This window comes from Talpa occidentalis, unplaced genomic scaffold, assembly GCF_014898055.3.
Source record: "Talpa occidentalis isolate TD23 unplaced genomic scaffold, MPIMG_talOcc4v2.1 talOcc4.8, whole genome shotgun sequence".
In the NCBI taxonomy this organism is placed as follows: Eukaryota; Metazoa; Chordata; class Mammalia; order Eulipotyphla; family Talpidae; genus Talpa; species Talpa occidentalis.
Window position 1 is genome coordinate 37,985,020 of NW_023605194.1, and position 20,040 is coordinate 38,005,059.

At 48.3% G+C, this 20,040-nt stretch overlaps 2 protein-coding genes across 4 annotated transcripts in view; one reads left to right on the plus strand and one right to left on the minus strand.

The window, feature by feature from the left end:
- Positions 1 to 388: 388 nt before the first annotated feature.
- The window catches only part of DLG5 (discs large MAGUK scaffold protein 5), a 108,742-nt gene continuing 89,090 nt past the window's right edge, over positions 389 to 20,040 (plus strand). For all 3 annotated transcript variants that reach the window (XM_037497071.2, XM_054690555.1, XM_037497072.2), the window contains exon 1: positions 389 to 719. In XM_037497071.2, the coding sequence (XP_037352968.1) occupies positions 416 to 719 (304 nt within the window). In that variant the 5' untranslated portion in view covers positions 389 to 415. The remainder of the gene's footprint in view (positions 720 to 20,040) is intronic.
- Positions 14,591 to 15,150, minus strand: LOC119234063 (60S ribosomal protein L11-like). The gene has a single exon (XM_037496830.2). It carries the CDS (start codon positions 15,143 to 15,145, stop codon positions 14,591 to 14,593), a length of 555 nt encoding a protein of 184 aa, XP_037352727.1. The 5' UTR covers positions 15,146 to 15,150.

Below are 20,040 nucleotides of genomic sequence, written 5' to 3' on the forward strand. Positions count from 1 at the left end.
CCCGGGGGGCGGCGCGGGGGTCGGGGCGCGCGCTCGCTCGGGGCCCCGCGAGGGAGCGGCGGGCGGCGCGCGCGGGCGGGGGGAGCATGCCCGGCTGGAGCCGGGCCTCGGGGCGCGCCCCGGCCGCCGTCCCCACTCCGCCTCCTCCTCCTCCGTCTCCTCCTCCTCCTTTTCCAGTCCCGCCGCCGCCGCAGCCAACATGGCTGCGCTCCTGAGCCCGGGAGGCGGCCGCTGCTGAGCGCCGCCGGCCGCCGGGCCCCCAGCGCGCCCAGGCGCCGGCCCATGGCCCCCGCGGCGTCGCGCTTCCCGGCGCGCTAGGGCCCCCGGCGCCCGCAGCCCCTCGCCCCGATCGCGCGCCCGCCGGCCTCGGGGAGTCCGGAGCCGTCCGGCGGGGCGGGGCGGGGCGGCCGCCACCATGGAGCCCCAGCGTCGGGAGCTGCTCGCCCAGTGTCAGCAGAGCCTGGCCCAGGCCATGACGGAGGTGGAGGCCGTGCTCGGGCTGCTCGAGGCCGCGGGAGCGCTGAGTCCCGGCGAGCGGCGGCAGCTGGACGAGGAGGCGGGAGGCGCCAAGGCGGAGCTGCTGCTCAAGCTGCTCCTGGCCAAGGAGCGGGACCACTTCCAGGATCTGCGCGCGGCGCTGGAGAAGACGCAGCCTCACCTGCTCCCCTTTCTCTACCTGAACGGCGTCGTCGGGCCACCGCAGCCCGCCGAGGGCGCCGGTGAGTGTCAGATCCCTGGCCGGGCCTCTCGACCCTGCCTGCTAGGACTCCGCTCGCTCTCCAGCTCCCCGAGGGGCTCGAGAGAGCCACTGCTCTACCCGCGCTGGCCTGGGGTACACTCTTTTTTTTCTCCTCGAGCCCGCCTGGGGAGGGAGGGTGCGTAGACCCCTCTGCACACCTCCTCCCCCAGCCCCGTCGAGGCTGTCAGCAGTGCAGGGCACGAAGGCCTGGATCCAGGTGCCACAGCCGCAGGTCCTCTGGAGGGATGGCCTCCAGCCCCTTTTCTAAGGCTCTTCATCTTCCCCCAGTTCTTTAGGAGTCTTGGCTAACCTTTCATCAGTTTCGCCAGTTGCAGTCTGGAAGAGTGGAACCTGGACCAGGACCTGCACTCTTGAATTTTGGTGCCTGCCACCGCGTTTTGGGACCACTGGTGCCTTTTCACTTTCTGACTTTTTAAGCTCCCTCTGCCCAGAGCTCAATCTGCTCGCCCTTGTGGTTGATTATGCACAATGCCTGCTAGGTTTCTTTGGAAACTGTGGGCCTGGAAAAGTTGGGGAAGTTGCATTGCACCATGGGAAAATCCTAGTAGTGGCTGCTGGGGCTCAGAGCCCTCTCTGCCTTTGCTGAGTCGACTGAGGAGGAAAGACTGGTTCCCTGGGGTGGTGGGTCACAGATTTGTGTGTGAGGTGCTGCTGGAAGTTTGTGACAAGTGGTAGACTTGACCTGGCCTGGCTGGGGAATGCGGAAAACGAGCCTTTTAGACATGGGAGCTGGAGGAAGAAGGCACAGCACAGAGGAAAAGCACCAGCGTTTATTAGGTACCTGCTGTTGCAGCAGACACTCTGCGTTATTGCTTTTAATTGTTACCCACGAAGTAAGCTATTATTTCTGCTTTGCTTTAGAAGAAGCACCAGCTCAGTGGTTAAAATCCTCAAAGTATCGGGCTCCAGGAATTGTGAATTATGATTTGTTTCATGTCAGAGCCAGGGACCACCTCGTTTCAGTCTTGTCCTTGTTTTGAGGGTGAATGGAGAAGGCTGAGAAATGCCTTTAGCAACTTGTAGGCCAAAGGCTGATGAGACCCGTTTATTTGGTTGTTAAAAGCCTCACTTGTTAAGGGCGTGATTTTATAAGCTGTTCCTGGTAACAGCTCCCCATGTATATTGGCCATCTCAACCTCGCTTTTTATGATGAAGGAAACTTACATATAGAAACTAAACTGATGGCCACACAACAAATCATTCATTGGTGGCCCTTCTGTCTCCACTTTGGATTTCCAACTCTAGCCTCCACATTCTTCAAACCTGCATTCTGTCCCCACTTTATGATTTTATCTGAGTTGCTGGGCAAACACAGTCCTGGAATGGTGCTTTGGAAGATGCAAAGAAGGACATCAGATGTGGCTTTGGGGATAAGGACCGAGTGAAATCTCATCAGGGTGTTTTTTCTTTTGAATTGCTTTTATCTATCCATTTTTGGAAGGAGAAAGTTTGTCAAGGAAGTGCAGAAGTTCCAGTGTGGACTCAGTTCCCCACTGGAATGTGTTTGAATCAGCACTGGCTTTAATCTCTGAAATAGATGGATAGATGATCCTTAATTAGGTCTCCTACCCCCTCTTTCTCCTCCACACCATTTTGTATCCCTAGTAGAAAAGGTGAGGCCTGAAGTTCTGGGAGGAGGTCCCTAAGCAAGAAATAGAATAGGGTTAGATTTTATCCTCTAACAGTGATTTTAGAACCTAGTTTTACTTACCGCATTGTGGAAGTTAATCTCATTTTAGTTAATACTTTAGGAAAAAATTAGGACGACATTTACTATGACAAATTAGTGCTTCTGGAGGAGGTGTGCAGGTAAAATAGTAGCTTGTTGGAGTCTTTGTGCAGTGGTTTTCCAACTTTTTTACTTTCATTTTTTTTAAAGATTTATTTATTTATGCATACAAGAACTGGGGTACAGGCCAGAGTGTGTGTGGGGTGTGTGTGAGAGGATTCACCAGAGACAGAGTGAGGAACAGAACAAACAGGCAGACTGACTGAAATACACTGCTGAGGGGAGCAGCGGGCAGGACAGGAGAGGTCTGCTGCTCTATGTGGGTTGCTCCCTGCCCAGCCGGGAATCGAATTTGTACTGTAGAGGCTCCGGATAGCTTCATAATGCTGTGCTTAACCCCTTGTGACACTAGGGAGGCCCCCGACTTTTTTACTTTTAGCCAAGGGAGATCTTCTTTTGAGACCAAGCTCAGTGCATGAAAGAGCTATTCTAGCTGCAGAGTTAGAGACAGCTGTCCCATCCCTGAGAAGCCAATGCCAGGGAGACTAAGCATTGGGTCCTCCCTGCTTGCTCTCCCCAGTATTTTGCGCCTTGCACACAGGTCCACAGATCTACCGTAAGCTGGCTTTTGTGCGATGCTCTTGTGGGAGTCTGAGAGAGCAGCCATGTGGCTTCCCAAGGCAGGCCCATTTGCCACCCTCTCTACATTGGAGATACTGCCATCACTCAGGGGCTTCTTTGATAGATTTCACACATGGTGTGAACCCCTGTCCAGAATGCCCACCCTCTGGCTGACAATTGTGTATTGTGCTACAGGTAAATGATAACCAGCAACCCCACCTCCTGGGTCCTGGGACTGGGAGAAGTTGGCCTGGGTGGTTATGGGCAGGTGAGCAAAGCAAACTTACCTGTTCTGCTCATGCTCACTTATAACCCCAGACATTTGCAATCTACTATGTTAAGGTTTGGGCTGTGCAGGTAACTAAGAAATAAATTGTGTTGTTTTATTTGGGACTGTGAGGGGACTCCTGAGTCTGTGTCTCTTCAGCACATTGTATTTTACAACATATTTCATATCTTACTTAATTCTATGACAGCCCCAGTGAGATGAGTGAGCTCTTTCTCTGTGTTACATTGGGTAAAGTGTGAGGACATGCCTGTAAAGTGAGGACAGCCAGAATTTGCAGAGCAGAAAGGAGCAGAGATGAGGCTCCGTCCTTATTCTGAGTTTTACCTGTTACCTGATTAATCCCTCCCACTATAGTTTCAGGTCATTTCCTGAATTGGGGAACTCTGTGGAATTCTGTAGTCTTTCTTTGTCCCTATACATGGATCTGTAAGGAAGAAGTGATCCCCTATACCCCCACTGAGAGAGACAGTTTTTTCCTGCTCTGAGCAAATCAGGCCTCTCCAGTTTTTCTGCGGTTGTACCAGACTCTTATTGCTCGAAACCCAGGCAGTCCTTTGTTAATCCTCATGGATTTGGTTACTAATACCTGATTTTGCTCACTTGAAGACCCTTGACTGCCTCTCCCTGGAGTGAGGCCCCTTCCTTGCCGTGAACCTCAGTCTCTTTATCTGTGAGATGGGACTAAAGGTGGCTGCTGGGCAAATGTGATCAGGGAAGAATGGAGTGCTGGTCTGTGCTTTGCCCAGGACAGGCTGGGGTGTAGACAAAGATGGGTGTGCAGGATGAAATTCCAGCCCGCAGCTTGCTGCCTGGTTGGGGGAATGGGACATTCCAGAGAGTGACATTATAAAACAGATCAATTAAGTGATATAGATATAAGCAGACTTTTTCCTTCATTTAAAACTATATATGGAAGCCTCCCTGGTGGCGCAAGGGGTTAAGACACAACCTATGAAGCTATCAGCAGCCACTGTAGCACGAGTTCAATCCCCAGCCAGGGAGGAGACCCACATGGCTCAGCAGACCTCTCTTGACTTGCCCGCTGCACTGCTCAGCAGTGTATTTCAGTCAGTCTGCCTGTTCTGCTCCCCACTCTGTCTCTGGTGGATCCTCTCACCCTCTACACCTCTGGCCTGTACCCCAGTTCTTGCATGCATAAATAAATAAATAGATCTTTTAAAAAAAAATAAAACTGTATATGATATGCTTTTCCCAGATGTATTTCCCCACCTCTGGAGGCTCTATTACCATCTAAATGTGGAGGCTTCCCAAATCATTTCACACCAGGCCTCACTTGTGAGGCGGAAGTGACAGAACTTGGTGATTGCCTGCAGGCCCTGTCCTCTCGGTGCTCAGACCTGCGTGTCCTTCTCGTCCCACCCTGTGTCCTCTTAGTTTCTCCCAGGCTGGCTGACTTGGCTTTACAGTAACAGAATAGAGGTAGCGGTGGCTGCTGGAGAAGGGTGCCTGGACCTGGGGCTGGGTATTGAAAGGGTGCTGTCAACTCAACAGAGGGAAAGTTCTGGGCAGGAGACACAACAGCAGCAGAAGCCTACCATGAGAGAAGCAATGTGTTTTCTGGTTGCAGAAATTAGACTAGTAGAGCAGGGAACTGGCCTTGGCTCTGTGTGGAGCAATAGCTGGAGAGCTGTGGTGGCTGATCTGAGCGGGGGGTTCAGATGCCCCTGGAAATTTAGGTATAAATATTTGACAGAAGTTTCAGTTGGAGGATTTCTTTATTAAGGGAATCCCCCTGCCAGGCTTTTTAGTAGGACAAGTAGAATTGGTTGCTGAATACTAAGTATGGATTATTTATTATTCATTAGAGGTTACCTGGGCCTTTTGTTCTCTGCCTACTCTCTTCAGGTACCAGCCATCTTTTCGTCATCCACTCAGCCCTAAAGGGTTAGCAGAGACAGTGATATAAATAAAACTTCATTTCCATTTTTCTTTTGGTTGTTTTTTTTTTTTTTTTTTTTTAAAGATTTATTTATTTATTTATACAAGCACTGGGTACAGTCAGAAGCACGGGAGGGTGAGAGAATTCACCAGAGCCAGAGCGGGGAGCAGAGCAGGCAGAAGGACCGAAGTACACTGCTGAGGGGAGCAGCGGGCGGCAGGAGAGGTCTGCGCACCATGCAGGACCCTCCTCCGGTGGCCGGGAAGCAGCTGGGAATCGAACTGGCGCTGCAGAGGCTGCGGGCAGCTTTGCAACCCAGCGCTCAACCGCTGCGCCACCGGGAGGCCTTCTTTTGTTTTTTTTTTTTTTTTTTAAAGATTTATTTATTTATGCACACAAGATCTGGGGTACAGGCCAGAGATGCAGGGGGTGAGAGGATCCACTCTGGGGAGCAGAACAGGCAGATCTACTGAAACACACTGCTGAGGGGAGCAGCAGGCGAGATAGGCGAGGTCTGCTGCGCCATGTGGGGTAGCTCCGTGGCTGGGGATTGAACTTGTGCTGCAGTGGCTGCCGATGACTTTAGTGCTGCGACTTAACCCCTTACTCCACCAGGGAGCCCCAGTTAACCTTTCTGAGCTTATCTCCTACTCTACAAAAATAATTAAAACTATAACTACTTAATTGTGCTATTTGGCAGTCAGTGGTAGAAAGTCAGAGTATTTTCTTTTTTTTTAAACTTTCTTTTTTTGATTTATTTATTATTTATTTATACATGCACTGGGTACAGTCCGAAGTGCGGGAGGGTGAGAGAATCCACCAGAGCCAGAGCGCAGCGCAGAACAGGCAGACGGACGAAGTACACTGCTGAGGGGAGCAGCGGGCGGCAAGAGAGGTCTGCACGCCATGTGGGACCCTCACCCAGTGTCCGGGGATTGAACTGGCGCTGCGGAGGCTGCGGGCAGCTTCGCAACCGAGTGCCCAACCGCTGCGCCACTGGGGAGGCCCGAAATTCAGAGTATTTTCTTAGTGTTGGGGGCAATGCATTGCTGGACCCAGCAACCTGGGGTTCTCCTGATGTTTCTGAAGGTTATGTGAGAGTCCTCGTAAACTATGCTGAACAGATGTCAGGTTGCTTTTACTTTGAGTATAGGTTCTTGGAAGTAGAACATAATCTTCAAAAGCTGAGCTTGCTACTATATTCCTAATGCCTAGAATAGAGGAATGCTGTCCCAGGACATATGTTCAGTAAATTTCTATGAAGTGAATGAATAGTCATCTGTTTGTAGAGTGAGTGGTGTCTCCCTGTTTAAGTCCAGCTCCCCTTCAGAAATACATGCAGATTCCTAAGTGGTGACTCCACAGTGGCAGATGGCTGTGGGAGTACAGGAAGTCTAAGGGAGTCCCAGATGTCTATATAGATGTCGCCACCCACAGCATGTCTGCTATGGAAGCAGGTGATTTGACATTGGTGTCTGAAGTTCCCAAGGTCACCCATCAGGTACCGGCACTGTGAGGCTGGCTGCCAGCAGCCCTGTGGAATGCTCACATGGCCTGTTACAGGATTGGAGTTTTTCCCTTTCTGCACTTAGAATTTGAATGTTAGCTGGTTGTCCTCGAAAGAGTCTTGGGTGGGCATCTGCTCTCAGCTGTGCAACTTCCTGACCTTGGATGAGCCTCTTAACTACCTGAGGTTTGACGTTTTTTCTGTACAGCAGTCAGAGTAGCAGAAATTTAGCATTGACTGAGGACTTGCTCAGTCCTATGGGATTCTCAGCACTTCCAAAGTAGCATTAAGTCCAGAGAAACTTGATAGGGTTGGACTAGATTTCTGAGACATTATTTCAGCTCTGTGCCATGATTACTGTTTTTTGATTAAGGGTTAGCATTGAGTAACTTCTTAATACTCTGGCTTTCTAATTTCCTGAAAAAGTAAGCAGTGTAGGCGAATTATTTTGTCTTAGTTTTTGTTCTGCTTCATTCCCACCATACTCTGCAGACCAGCGGAGGGGTTCTTCATTAATTTCCAATAACCTTGGGAAGACGGGAACCACAGTCATAACAGGAGGGCTGAGCTGCTTATCAGTCTGTGCACTTAGGGATGCGACGTGTTCAGTAGAGGAGACTTAAATGAGATTCAGCAGGAATATTGTATCCTTTTTCACTTTCGCTTGGGGCAGATTGCATATCTCTAAATTATAAGGCTCTATTGATCTTTCTGAGACAGAGTTCCATGTAAGTGCTATAGAAACTTTTAAAACTAAAGGAGCTGTCTGGAGTATCTCTTGTTCACCATTCAGCTCTAATCCCCTGGTGGATAATTGCAGAGGTTACTGTTGACCTTGATGCTCATTTCACACTAAGGGTTATGATTTGTTTGCTTTGAGTTTATTTTTATTGTGGTAAAATATGCATAACATAATATTTATCACTTGAACCATTCTGCTTTTTCAAGTGGTGGCAAAATCATGCATAACACAAAATGTGCTACTTTAAAGTATATAGTTCAGTGTGAAGTAGCTTCATATTGTTGTGCAAACATCACTGCCATCCATCTCCAGGATTTTTTTTTTTTTAAGATTTATTTATTTATGCATACAGGAACTGGGGTACAGGCCAGAGGTGTGGGGGTGAGAGGATTCATGAGAGATAGCATGGGGAACAGAACTGGAGGATTGACCTGAAGTACACTACTGAGGGGAGCAGCGGCAAGACAGAAGGGGTCTGCCTCGCCATGTGGGTTGCTCCCTGGCTGGCTGGGGATCGAACTCGTTGCAGAGGCTGCGGATTGCTTCATAGTGCTGTGCTTAATCCCATGCGTCACCAGGGAGGCCCCCTAAGTCCCTCATTTAAGCAGAATCACAGTCTTTGTTTTTTCGCCCCTGCTGACTTCACTTAGCATAATGTCTTCAAGATTTGTCTGTGTTACAGTTTGTGTCAACATTTCCTTCCTTCTTTAAAATTTTTATTTGATTAAAACATTTGAATTGTAAAGAACACGTAATATAAAATGTCTCACCTTAACCATGAGTGTGTGGTTCAGTGGTGTTAAGTATATTCACTTTGTGGCATAAGAGACTTCCGCAACTTTTTCATCTTACAGAACTGACGTGCTACACCCATTAAACAACTCCTGTCTTCCCCTGTCCCCATTTTTTAACCACCGTTCTGCCATTCTCCTTTGTGCTTATACGATCTTGACTACTTTAGATCCTCGTATAAGTGGAATCATATGGTGTTTGTTTTGTTGTGACTGTCTTTTTTTTTTTTTTTTAAGATTTATTTATTTATTTATACAAGCACTGGGTACAGTCAGAAGCGCGGGAGGGTGAGAATTCACCAGAGCCAGAGCAGGGAGCAGAACAGGCAGATTGACGAAGTACACTGCTGAGGGGAGCAGCGGGCGGCAGGAGAGGTCTGCGCGCCATGTGGGACCCTCCTCCAGTGGTTTGGGAGCAGCCGGGGATCAAACCAGCGCTGCAGAGGCTGCGGGCAGCTTCGCAACCCAGCGCTCAACCGCTGCACCACCGGGGAGGCCCTATTGTGACTGTCTTATTTCACTTGCCATAATGTCCTAGGGTTCATCTCTGTTTTAGTATGTGACAGGGTTGCCTTTCTTTTTAAACATGAAGGATAATCCCTTGTCTGTATAGACCATACTTTGTCGATCCATTCTTTTTCCAGTGACACTTGGCTCTCTTCCACCTGTTAGCTGCTGTGAATAATGCCACTATGACCATGGGAGTGCAGATGTTACTTGGAGACCCTGCTTTCAGTTCTTTTGGGTATATATCCGGGAGTCGAATTACTGGTGATTTTATGTTTAAATTTTTGGGGGGAGCCACTGTGCTGTTTGCTTTGAGTGCTCACTAAGGAAATCTCTGCTGTCTACAGCATCTTGACTTGGGAGTGAGTAGCCTGACTGGAGTCCTCGTTCTAGCATTTCCTTTTCTTTTTTTCATCTACAAATTGTGTACTTTTTCCTCAAACCTGTTTTGGAAAGCCTCAGGAGCGTACCATTGGATTTTAAAGAGGGATTTTAGTTTAAAGAGTCATGTGTGCCTCTTTTGAGGCCAGAGTTGCTAAGCGTACAGTCCTGGCAGCTTTCATATCTGGAAGGGCAGGGGGGGTTCACATGTTTCCTGTGTGTTTTCCGTACTAATATCTTCATCCCCAAAGGCCTGGAAGTATGTTAGTTATTTCTGCTTTGTAGAGCCTTCCCCCATCTTTCATTCAGGCTTGGTTTTTCAATCTTGAATCCGGGGTAATTGGCTATCTAGGTTTTCTTTCAAAAAGTGTGGATCGGGGCCTCCCCGGTGGCACAGCCGTTGAGCGCTGGGTTGCGAAGCTGCCTGCAGCCTCTGCAGCGCTGGTTCGATCCCTGGCTACCCGGTGAGGGTCCCACATGGCGCGCAGACCTCTCCTGTTGCGCCAGCTGCTCCCCTCAGCAGTGTACTTCAGTCTGCCTGCTCTGTTCCCCGCTCTGGCTCTGGTGAATTCTCTCACCCTCCCGCGCTTCTGACTGTACCCAGTGCTTGTATAAATAAATAAAAATAAATCTTAAAAAAAAAAAAAAGTGTGGATCGGTGTTTCCCAAGGAAAACCCTTCCCGACACTAGCTAGGGGGATGTCGGTGCTGGAGCTCACTGAGAGGGTTCTGTGGTCAAGTGCGTAGGAGCAGGGCTGGTTTGAGCGGTCACACAGGCCCCTTTATTGGGAGCCTCTCGAGGGCTCTTAGACGTCGTTTTGCTTTGGGACTTCACTAGAGTGGGTTTACTATGCAGCATTTCCCAAACTGATTTGACCACAAAATCCCTTTCCATTGAGTATCTTGCGACATCTGTGTTCTGAGAAGTGTACTTTCGGGAAGCCTAAGTGCACTAAACTGGAACATCAGTGTATGCCACCATTTTTTGAGTTTTCCCCAGGATACCAAAACTTTCATGCAACCATTCTTTTAAATTCTGGTATCAGCTGAACTAGGCACATGCAATTCTGAGGTCAGTAGATTTTTACAATGTGTTGGTTATTTAGGTATATAGTTGATTCAGATGTGTAGTAGATTCTGGGGCCAGGAGTTTTTGGTTGTGTGACCTTGGGTAAGGTATGTGACTTCGGTGCTTTGGTTTCCCCATCTGTCTCAACAATGATGATGTCTGGTTTTGTAAACATCATTTTTTGACAGAGTTAAACCTCTTTTCATCATAATTGAGTATGGCCAAGCTCTACTTCATGAAAAGGGTTTCTGGGGATGTTTGGAGACTTGTCAAGGTGATTTGCCTACTACTGGGGTTAGTTAACTGATGGGCAGGTCTTCCTGAGTATGGGGAGGTTCTGGGCTGGGGAACAGAATGATTGTCTCTGTCTTGAGAGTGTTAAGTTACATCTGGGAAGATGGGTAGCATGGGTGAATGACCAGGTGACCTGCACATTGGTGTTTTTGGAGCCAGGGAGTGAGGCCACAAGATCAGAGACAACTTGAGTGTCGTGAACACAATCTTGGGGACCCCTAGAAACTGGATTTTATATCTTGGCTCTTCTACCTTAAGCTGTATGACTTCAGCAAGTCGCTTAAGCTTTCTGGGCTTCATTTTTCCTCATTTGTAAGGAAAATCTCTTCCTAGGGCTTTGTTGAGTGTTGAAATCATTTATGTAAGGCATGGGCAGGCTGCTGGCGCCACAGAAACTGTTGGGGTGGCCTGCCCTTGAGTAGCGAGTCAGTACCTTGCCTGTGCTTGAAATGAGGAGGTGTCCCAGGGCACAGGCTATACCAGGAGTTAGAGAGATGCCCCAGGGAGAGTCTAGGGTGTGTGTGGACAAGGAGCCCACATTCGCGGAGCTGCTCACAGCTTTGAGCACTTTTACAATGCTTTGATCCTGGAGTCCGTGTTTTAAAGAAGGCATTTCCTTGTGTGGTCAGGAGGTTCCTAAAGGATCTTGGGAAGTTTGTTTTGGAAGAAAGGAGACTTAGAGGGACACAGGTACCTGTTTTCTAATGGATATAGGGCGGTGATGAGACCTGATTCTCTTTGATCCCAGATGATGAACATGCAGAGACTGGTGGAAGATACAGGTGGTAGAATTGAGCTCAACTTACGACATATCTTCCTCTTTCCCTTTATTTTCTTTTATAATTTTTTCAAACATAGGCAGAGATGGATAGGATAATAGAAAAAATACACAGTTCCCCAGCAACTTCTATTTTCTGTAGTATTTTAAAACAAATCCCAGACAGCATATCACTTCTTCCATAAATGCTTAAGGGTATGTCCCTAAGAGATATTTATAGAACACCATTTTTACAACCAACAATATTAACAACTTTAAAAAGAATTTTTTTGTGCATACAAGAACTGGGGTATAGACCAGAGGTAGAGGGGGGGGTGAGAGGATTCACCAGAGACACACTGGGGAACAGAACAGGTGGATCTACTGAAATACACTGCTGAGGGGAGCAGTGGGTGAGACAGGAGAGGTCTGCTGCACCATGGGGGTCAGCTCCCTGGCCTGAATGGAGCTCATGTCACAGTGGCTGGCAATAGCTCTGAGACTTTAATCCCTCTGCCACCAGGGAGGCCCAATATTAACATCCCATACCTAGTTGATACTCAGCTTTACTTGCCTAGAAATGTGTTTTTATAGATGGTTTATTCAGATCAGGATTTTAATCAGTTCTTTCTTCATGTTGTGTTTAGTTAATATGGAATTCTGAGTCTCTGCTAATTCACAGCAATCCCCCTTCCTATGCCTTTTGTTTAAAAGTAAGAACTTGTCTTCAATAATCGGTGCCATCTAATGATGGAATAGACTGTTCTGTCCTGGTAGATGTTCTGTCCTGTTCTGTCCACATCACCCCTTGCCTGAGAGTCCGCAGATTCACTGGGAAAGCACAGGGTGGTTGCTGAGACAATGGGTGCAGGAGTGTGGCTATAAATCTCTTCAGCTTCAGTTTCTTCACAGAGCAGCAAACATTTAAATGAAATAACTTGTGAAGTATAAATATCCTTTATGATTTATTGATTTAATTAAAAAAAATTTTAAACTGTGGCACCCTTTTTATTTACTGGACTCTTACATAGAGCCAGATGTGTAAAATAGGCAAACAGGCACTATGGTGTTATGGGAGGGGAGGTGTGGAGCTTGTCCCTTGTAACCTGCCTGAGGCATTTCACAGTGTTCTCCAGGGTTCCACAGAACACAGTTTGAAAACCATAGGCTTGGGTGCTTTTGTTTTAAAATCCTTCCAGACAGAGAGAGCAAAGGTACCTGAAAGATTCACCTTCCTTTGCTTGAGCTGAGCTGTGAGTGATGTGGTGAGACACAGCTGAACCCAGAGTCTGCATTGGTGCTTGCTGTGTTTCCACGGGATACTCCTATCTTCATCTGCTTCCTCTGTTTACCTTTGTAGGTTTCCATTCAGGGTGAGCCAAGCTTTTAAAAATGACAAGTGGTCACAGTGTGGCTGATTAAAAAAATCTACTCCCTGGGCCTCCCCTGGTGGTGCAGGCGATTGAGTGCAGCGCTGTGAAGCTGTCCACAGCCTCTGCAGTGCGGGTTCGGGTTGGATCCCTGCTGGCCAGCAAGAATCCCACATGGCGTGGCAGACCTCTCCTCTCTCGCCCGCTGCTCCCCTCAGCAGTGTATTTCAGTCAGTCTGCCTGTTCTGTTCCCTACTCTGTCTCTGGTGAATCCTCTCACCCTCCCACGCATCTGGCTTGTACCCTGGTTGTTGTATAAAAATAAATAAATCTTAAAAAAAAAAAAAACTACTCCCTGCTGCCCAAGACAGTGAGTTGGAGGAACAGAGTGAATCTGCATCCGATTGTCCATTGCATTGAGAAGTGGTTACCTTTTTTTAAGTTATTTGTTTATTTTTTAAAAGATTTATTTATTTATATAAGCACTGGGGTACAGGCCACAGTTGCGGGAGGGCGAGAGAATTCACCCGAGACAGCAGGGAACAGAACAGGCAGACTGACTGAAACACACTGCTGAGGGGAGCAGCGGGTGAGACAGGAGAGGTCTGCTGCCCCATGTGGGAATCTCCCTGGTGGGCCAGGAATTGAACCGGCACTGCAGAGGCTGTGGACAGCTTCACAGTGTGGCACTCAACTGGCTGCGCCACCAGGGAGGCCCAAAAGTTATTCTTTAAAAACAGGTTTTGGGGGCCTCCCCTGGTGGCGCAGCAGTTGAGCGCTGGGCTGCGAAGCTGCCCGCAGTCTCTGCAGCACAGGTTCGATCCCTGGCCGCTGGTAAGGGTCCCACATGGTGCGACAGACCTCTTCTGCTGTGCCCGCTGCTCCCCTCGGCAGTGTATTTCGTCAGTCTGCCTGTTCTGTTCCCTGCTCTGGCTCTGGTGAATCCTCTCACCCTCTCGTGCTTCTGACTGTACCCAGTGCTTGTATAAATAAATAAACAAATCTTAAAAAAAAATTAAAAAACCAACCAACAAACAAAAAAACCCATATTTTTGGTAGTTGGCCCTCTTATTTGCATAAGAGAACTCTTCACCATTGATGTGTAAATAAGCGCTTGTGTATGGGCAACCTGTATGTGGGGTCTGTGGAGCTCCTGTGAGGGGAGCAGTGGTCTTCGAGGTAACTCCTGAGACTCAGTTCTGCTGCTTTGGTGACTGGCTCTAAACAGGGTGTTTTCTCTGCCCACCATATTTTTCCATATGTGGCATGTTTCACTGAGGCAGCTTGCAGGCTCCTTTCTGAATCAGCTTCAGGTTACTTGTCTGAATGGCATAAGACAAGTTCCTTAAAAGGTTACTTTCTGACTCCTTGAGATGGTGCTGGGACCAAATGAATTTCCTGTACATCATTTTGACCATTGCAAACCTGCTGTCCAAAGGGTGGTAGAAATCTCTCTGGTAGGTGGCAGATGCTGTGATAATAAAACAATGGGGGGCCTCCCCGGTGGCGCAGCGGTTGAGCGCTGGGTTGCGAAGCTGCCCGCGGCCTCTGCGGCGCCGGTTCGATCCCCGGCTGCTCCCTGGCCACCAGAGGAGGGTCCCACATGGCGCGCAGACCTCTCCTGCCGCCCGCTGCACCCCTCAGCAGTGTACTTCGGTCCTTCTGCCTGCTCTGCTCCCCGCTCTGGCTCTGGTGAATTCTCTCACCCTTCTGCGCTTCTGACTGTACCCAGTGCATGTATAAACAAAACAAACAAACCAGCAAACAAATAAATAAAGCATGCCTCTATAAAAAAAAAAAAAAAAAAAATGGGAAGAAACTTCATTTTATTTATATATACGTATATTTTATTTTATTATTATTTTTTTACATTTCACTGAACAGACTTTATTAGTCTTTTTGGATATTTGCCAGGAAGGATGATCCCATCATACTTCTGCTGGAACCAGTGCATGGCCTCCTCTTTACTGATTCTGTGTTTGGCCCCAATGCAGCCTGTCCTGTGTTCCTTGTCTGCGATGCTGAAACCCAGCGCCTCATAGAAGTCCAGGCCGTAGATACCAATGCTTGGATCATATTTGATTCCCAGATTGATGTGTTCCTGGATCCCAAAACCAAAGTTTCCAGTATCTGAGAAGTTATTTTTTCGTAACTCGTATTCTCGCACCTTTAGATCTTTTTCCAAGATTTCTTCTGCCTTGGCTCCACGGACTGTGCAATGAACAGCAATTTTTTTATTTCTCCTGATGCCAAAGGATCTGACGGTGTATCTAGCTTTGGAGAACATGGGGATCTGACCTGTGAGCTTCTCCAGCACCTTGGCTGCCCGGGTCAGTCTGTCTCCACTTTCCCCCACACAGATGTTGAGGCAGAGCTTGCGGATGCGAAGTTCCCGCATGGGGTTCTCCTTTTCACCCTGATCCGCCATGATGGAGAACAGAAAGAGCTATATACATATATTTTAAAGATTTATTTATGTATGCATACAAGGACTGGGGTACAGGCCAGAGGTGCTGAGGGGGGAAGGGGGTGGTGAGAGGATTCACCAGAGACAGAGTGGGGAACAGAACAGGCTGAGGGGAGCAGCGGGCCAGTCAGGAGAGGTCTGCTGCGCCATGTGGGTTGCTCCCTTGCTGGCTGGGCATCGAACTCATGCTGCAGTGGCTGGGGACAGCTTCATAGGTTGCGTCTTAACCCCTTGCGCCACCAGGGAGTCGCTATTTCTGTATTTTAAATGTAAGAAATAATACTTTAAAAAATACTTTAAAAAATATAATGACTTTTTCAGTTCTCATGGTAACCTCTGTTTTCTCCTCATTCAAGGTAACCTCTATTTCTTATCTGTCCAGAACTTTGTTTTCCTGTTTATGTTTCTTCGGCAACTTAAGATTCTTGAGTATCAGGATGGAGACATTCTAGACTAATTTGGCCCAAACTGCTTATTTTACAAATGAGAAACAGCAGTCCAGACACCCTGAGGACTCAGCCAGAGTAATGCATGCCACTGGCAGAGCTGGATACAAGGCCCAGGTTTCTTCCCAGGCTGGGATTCCTGTCAAGGCTTCTCTGCCAGCCCCAGGCTGGGTGGGGAGCCTTGGGAACTTTGGCTGGTTTTTTCTGATCTGGGCCTCACTTTGCAGGCATTGACCTTTCCGGGGAAGGTGCACAAGAAGCAGTGCATCGCAGCTCACCAGTCGTTGCTGATCCTTGGAAGAAATCTTATCTACCCATGCAATTGGCATTTTCCTTTATAGAAGGGAAAACTGGGGCAACAGAGGTTCAGCAGCTTGCTTGGAGTGTCAGCTGCGGAGAGGCTGGGCCAGCCTTGGAGTCCTTGTCAGTTTCTTTATGAAGACAGCATTTGTTCTGCACACTGGGCCATCCAGTTAAGGTTCCTGTTGAGATGTGTGTCCTGAGCCTCCGATGCCCTCTACCCTCTCGTGGTCACAGCACTCATTCAGCAGACATGTTCAGAGTGCCTGTGACATAGGAGGGACCCTTTGGAGGCATACATAGGACATGACTTCTAAGTTTAGTGCCAGGCCGGGGAATGGGTCTGATGTTGGCAGGCAGTACCTCTGTGTCTCATTCTTTTTGTGACACAGCAAAAACTTCCAGTTCTGACTACCGTGGCTTCTTGCTTAGTCACAGGACAGAGTTCAAGCAGGAAATTGACGCTATTGAGCCTCTGGTCCCATAGGAAAATGTTTTTAATAAAAATAATAGGGTAAAGACCCTGGGGACACTCAGTTGGGGCCCACCCCCACAGCCAACCTCAGTGGGAACTTGATCCAGGGAAAAGCAAGAGAGTAAACAAAACCAAAATGTGCCGGTCCTGAGTCCTTCCCCTGGAAAAAAAAATAGCTGAAATAGCTGCAGCTCAGACAGCTTAGAGTTTAGGAGTGTGTGTGTGAGTACCTATATGCCTGTGTATTCTAACTCATCATCTGATAGAAAATGGGAGACCATCTTTGTAAATCCTGCAGTATTTTCTCCCCCAATTTATGAGGCCAGGAGAGGAAATAAACAATGTCCAGCAGCTCTTCCTTTCTGTGGGAAGTTGTGAAATTTCATGTAAGCTTATTTTTCTGCTCCTGACCACCTTCATATTAAGAGTTCTCGTGGAAACTCGAGGGAGGGGTCACAGTGTCTTCTTGCATGAGATCACACAACCCTTGGATTGGAGCCCACACAGGTTTGCCTCACATTTTATCTGTCCTTCTGTCTGTCCATCCACCCGTCCATCCAGCATGTTCAGAGTCAGTGCTGTGCACCAGGGTCCGCTGTGCTGAGCTTGCAGAGGTGAAAACAACAGCATGAACACACTATAGACCCACCTCAAATACCTGATTTCCACCTTTTCTTTAGATGTGCCTTATATCCTTTTGTCACCCATCAAAAGTTTTCCTTTTCAGTTGCTCTGTTTTTTCTGGAGCTTTAAAAAATGCCAAAAAGTAGTCATTCTCACTGACTTCCTACTCTTTACTTTCCATCTTGTAATTTATGGTAAATAGCAAGTGTTTTTGATGCAAAATCAAGAGTTTCAGAAGGGTGACAGAGATGATAGCTCCCACCCCTTAGGAGTTTATTGTCTCAATGGAAAGCCCGAACCTAAAGGAGCAGGTGTCCCTGGTAGATTGTGCAGGACATATGAGGCCTTTTGAATGTAAAGTGCCTAAAGTCAAGTCTACAATGGGCTGGGTGTAGGCAGGCTGCTGGGAGGCTGGTGAGTGCTGGAGATGGGCAAGGCTGGGTGGGCAGGCCCAGTGAAGGCAGTGTGTGCAGGTAAGGCAGATTATTAGGGGACATTTGGATGAAAATCAATGCGTGAATAGTGAATCTTCATTGGAGTCCTATGTTTCTGTTTGGTGGTGTGCTCAGTAAGCACTGGGAAAATTAGGCCAGGCTCCTAAGACTCTGGAAGGCACAGGGTGCGTCTGGCTGCTGCTTCCAGTCAGTTCTTTGTGACACTTCTTAAGCCTAGGGCTGGAGAGAGGAATGGGTAGAGTTGGCATGGGTAGGAGGGTGGTCTGCAGGGAGGACAATATGGCCAGAGCTGGGCGAATGTGAGGGCTGTTGCCAGAGGCGTCTGACTGACTTTCTGTGAGTTTTTCGATGGATTGGAACGCCGTTTTAACTGGGGTGTTTAGAAACCAGAGTCTGAATTTTCTGTTAGCCGTTCCCACCTGCTGATCTCTTTGGGAAGGAGAAGGGGATGGTTGAAAGGGGATGGTTGACGAATGAGATAGCTTGAGGGGCGATGAGTGACACTGATCTCTAGTAAGTAGTATCCTTGTGGCCACCTCTCCGAGTCGCTCCAAGTCCTACTCTCTCTGATGGGTCCGTGACACTACACCATTCCCAGAGTTGTGAAAAATAGGTAAGTAGGGCCTCCCTGGTGGCGCAAAGGGTTAAGCACAGCACTATAAAGCTGTCTGCAGCCTCTGCAGCACGAGTTCGGTCCCCGGCTAGCCAGGGAGCTATCTACATGGCGCAGCAGTCCTCTCCTGTCTTGCTCGCTGCTTCCCTCAGCAGTGTATTTCGGTCAGTCTGCCTGATCTGTTCCCCGCTCTGTCTCTGGTGAAGCCTCTCACCCTTCTGCACCTCTGGCCTGTACCCCAGTCCTGTATGCATAAATAAATAAATCTTAAAAAAAAAAAAAAAGAAAAATAGGTAAGTAGGGCCTCCCTGGTGGCACAGGCTGTTGAGTGTAGCTCTGAAGCTGTCCGCAGCCTCTGCAGCACAGTTTCGATCCCAGCCAACCAGGGAGCAACCCACATGGTGCGGCAGACCTCTCCTGCCTCACCCGCTGCTCCCTTCAACAGTATATTTCAGTCAATCTGCCTGTTCTGTTACCCTCTCTGTTCCCCCTCTGCACATCTGGCCCAGTTCTTGTATGCATGAATAAAATAAATCTTTAAAAAAAAAAAGGAAAAGAAAAATAGGTAAGTAGAGCAGGGAAGCGATTGTGTGCACCTGGATGGCTGTGTGCTGTGCAGTGGCAGGCCTTTTGTAGTGCACAGTATACTTTGTCTGCTCTTTTTTTCATCTCATTAACAACCTTGGAGGGGAGGGTTCCTTACTCAACTTTACAAGTGAAGGAACAGGTCAGGGAGACTAGGTCACTTGGCAGTTAGCTTAGTACAGTGGATAACTTTTGTTGGGTTCGAATTCTGGATCTGCAATTTACTGTGACCCTAGGCAAGTCACTTTCTTTCTTTTTTTTTTTTTTTAATAAAAGATTTATTCATGCACACAAGAACTGGGGTACAGGCCAGAGGTGTGGGGGGTGAGAATTCACCAGAGACAGAGTGGGGAACAGAACAGGCAGACTGACTGAAATACACTGCTGAGGGGAGCAGCAGGCAAGGCAGGAAAGGTCTGTGCTCCATGTGGGTCTCTCCCCGCTTGGCTGGGATCGAACCTGTGCTGCAGAGGCTGCAGACAGCTTCACAGAGCTACGCTCAACTGCCTGCGCCACCAGGGAGGCCCGGCAAGTCACTTTCTCTGTGCCTCAAATTCCTCATCTGTGAAATGGGGATTATAGTAGGACAGGTATCATGAGGATTAAAGGAGTTATTGTTTATAAAGAGTTCAGACACAGCAGGACCTGGCACACAGTGAACACTCAGTGAGTAAACATAGCTGTTATTTATATTGTTATCAGTCAAGTACCCCTTTAACTGTGACTCCCAGGCAGACTCGTTGGCTTTTTCCCCCACAGACTAGTGCTGGTCTGCAGGTCCCTTGGTTCCTGATCTGTGATGAAGCAAGCACAGGGGTTGAGAGTAAGCATTAGCAACCTTTAGAGCAACTTGACCTTGTTGGGACTCATTGAACAGGTATAGACCGCTTCAGGTGCTGTCAGATCACATGGGAGTCACATGTGTGAGCTGAGAGTAGCAGTCATCGGGAATGAAAAATTGGAGTGGCCTGAGAGCTCTGCTGTCCACCTCCCCCCAGCCACCCTCCCCAGTCTGCTTCCTTGGGAGGAGGCTCCCCTGACTGACTGACTGACGCAGGGGAGATCTACAGCGTTTTATGAGCCAGTGTGTGATGTTTGTGCCTCAGCTGTCTGTCACAACTCAAGGCATTTTGGTCCCCTGATGGGATTTTATTAAAGAACAATTGTTTGCATTTAACGCCACTGACGCTTAAGGTGGCACATGCCTTTCTTGCTATTCTCCTAGAAGGTGTGGTTCTGGCAAGTTTGGTAAGAATCTACAATGAACTCTATCTTTTTCCACTTCTTAGGCTGGCAGAAACTAGAAAGGGTGATGTCAGTGGGCTGCAGGGTGTGGACATGCGGGAATTCACTCCTGC

Coding starts and splice junctions, on each gene's coding strand:
- LOC119234063 (XM_037496830.2), bottom strand. CDS start 15,145: ATGGCGGATCAGGGTGAAAAGGAGAACCCCATGCGGGAACTTCGCATC.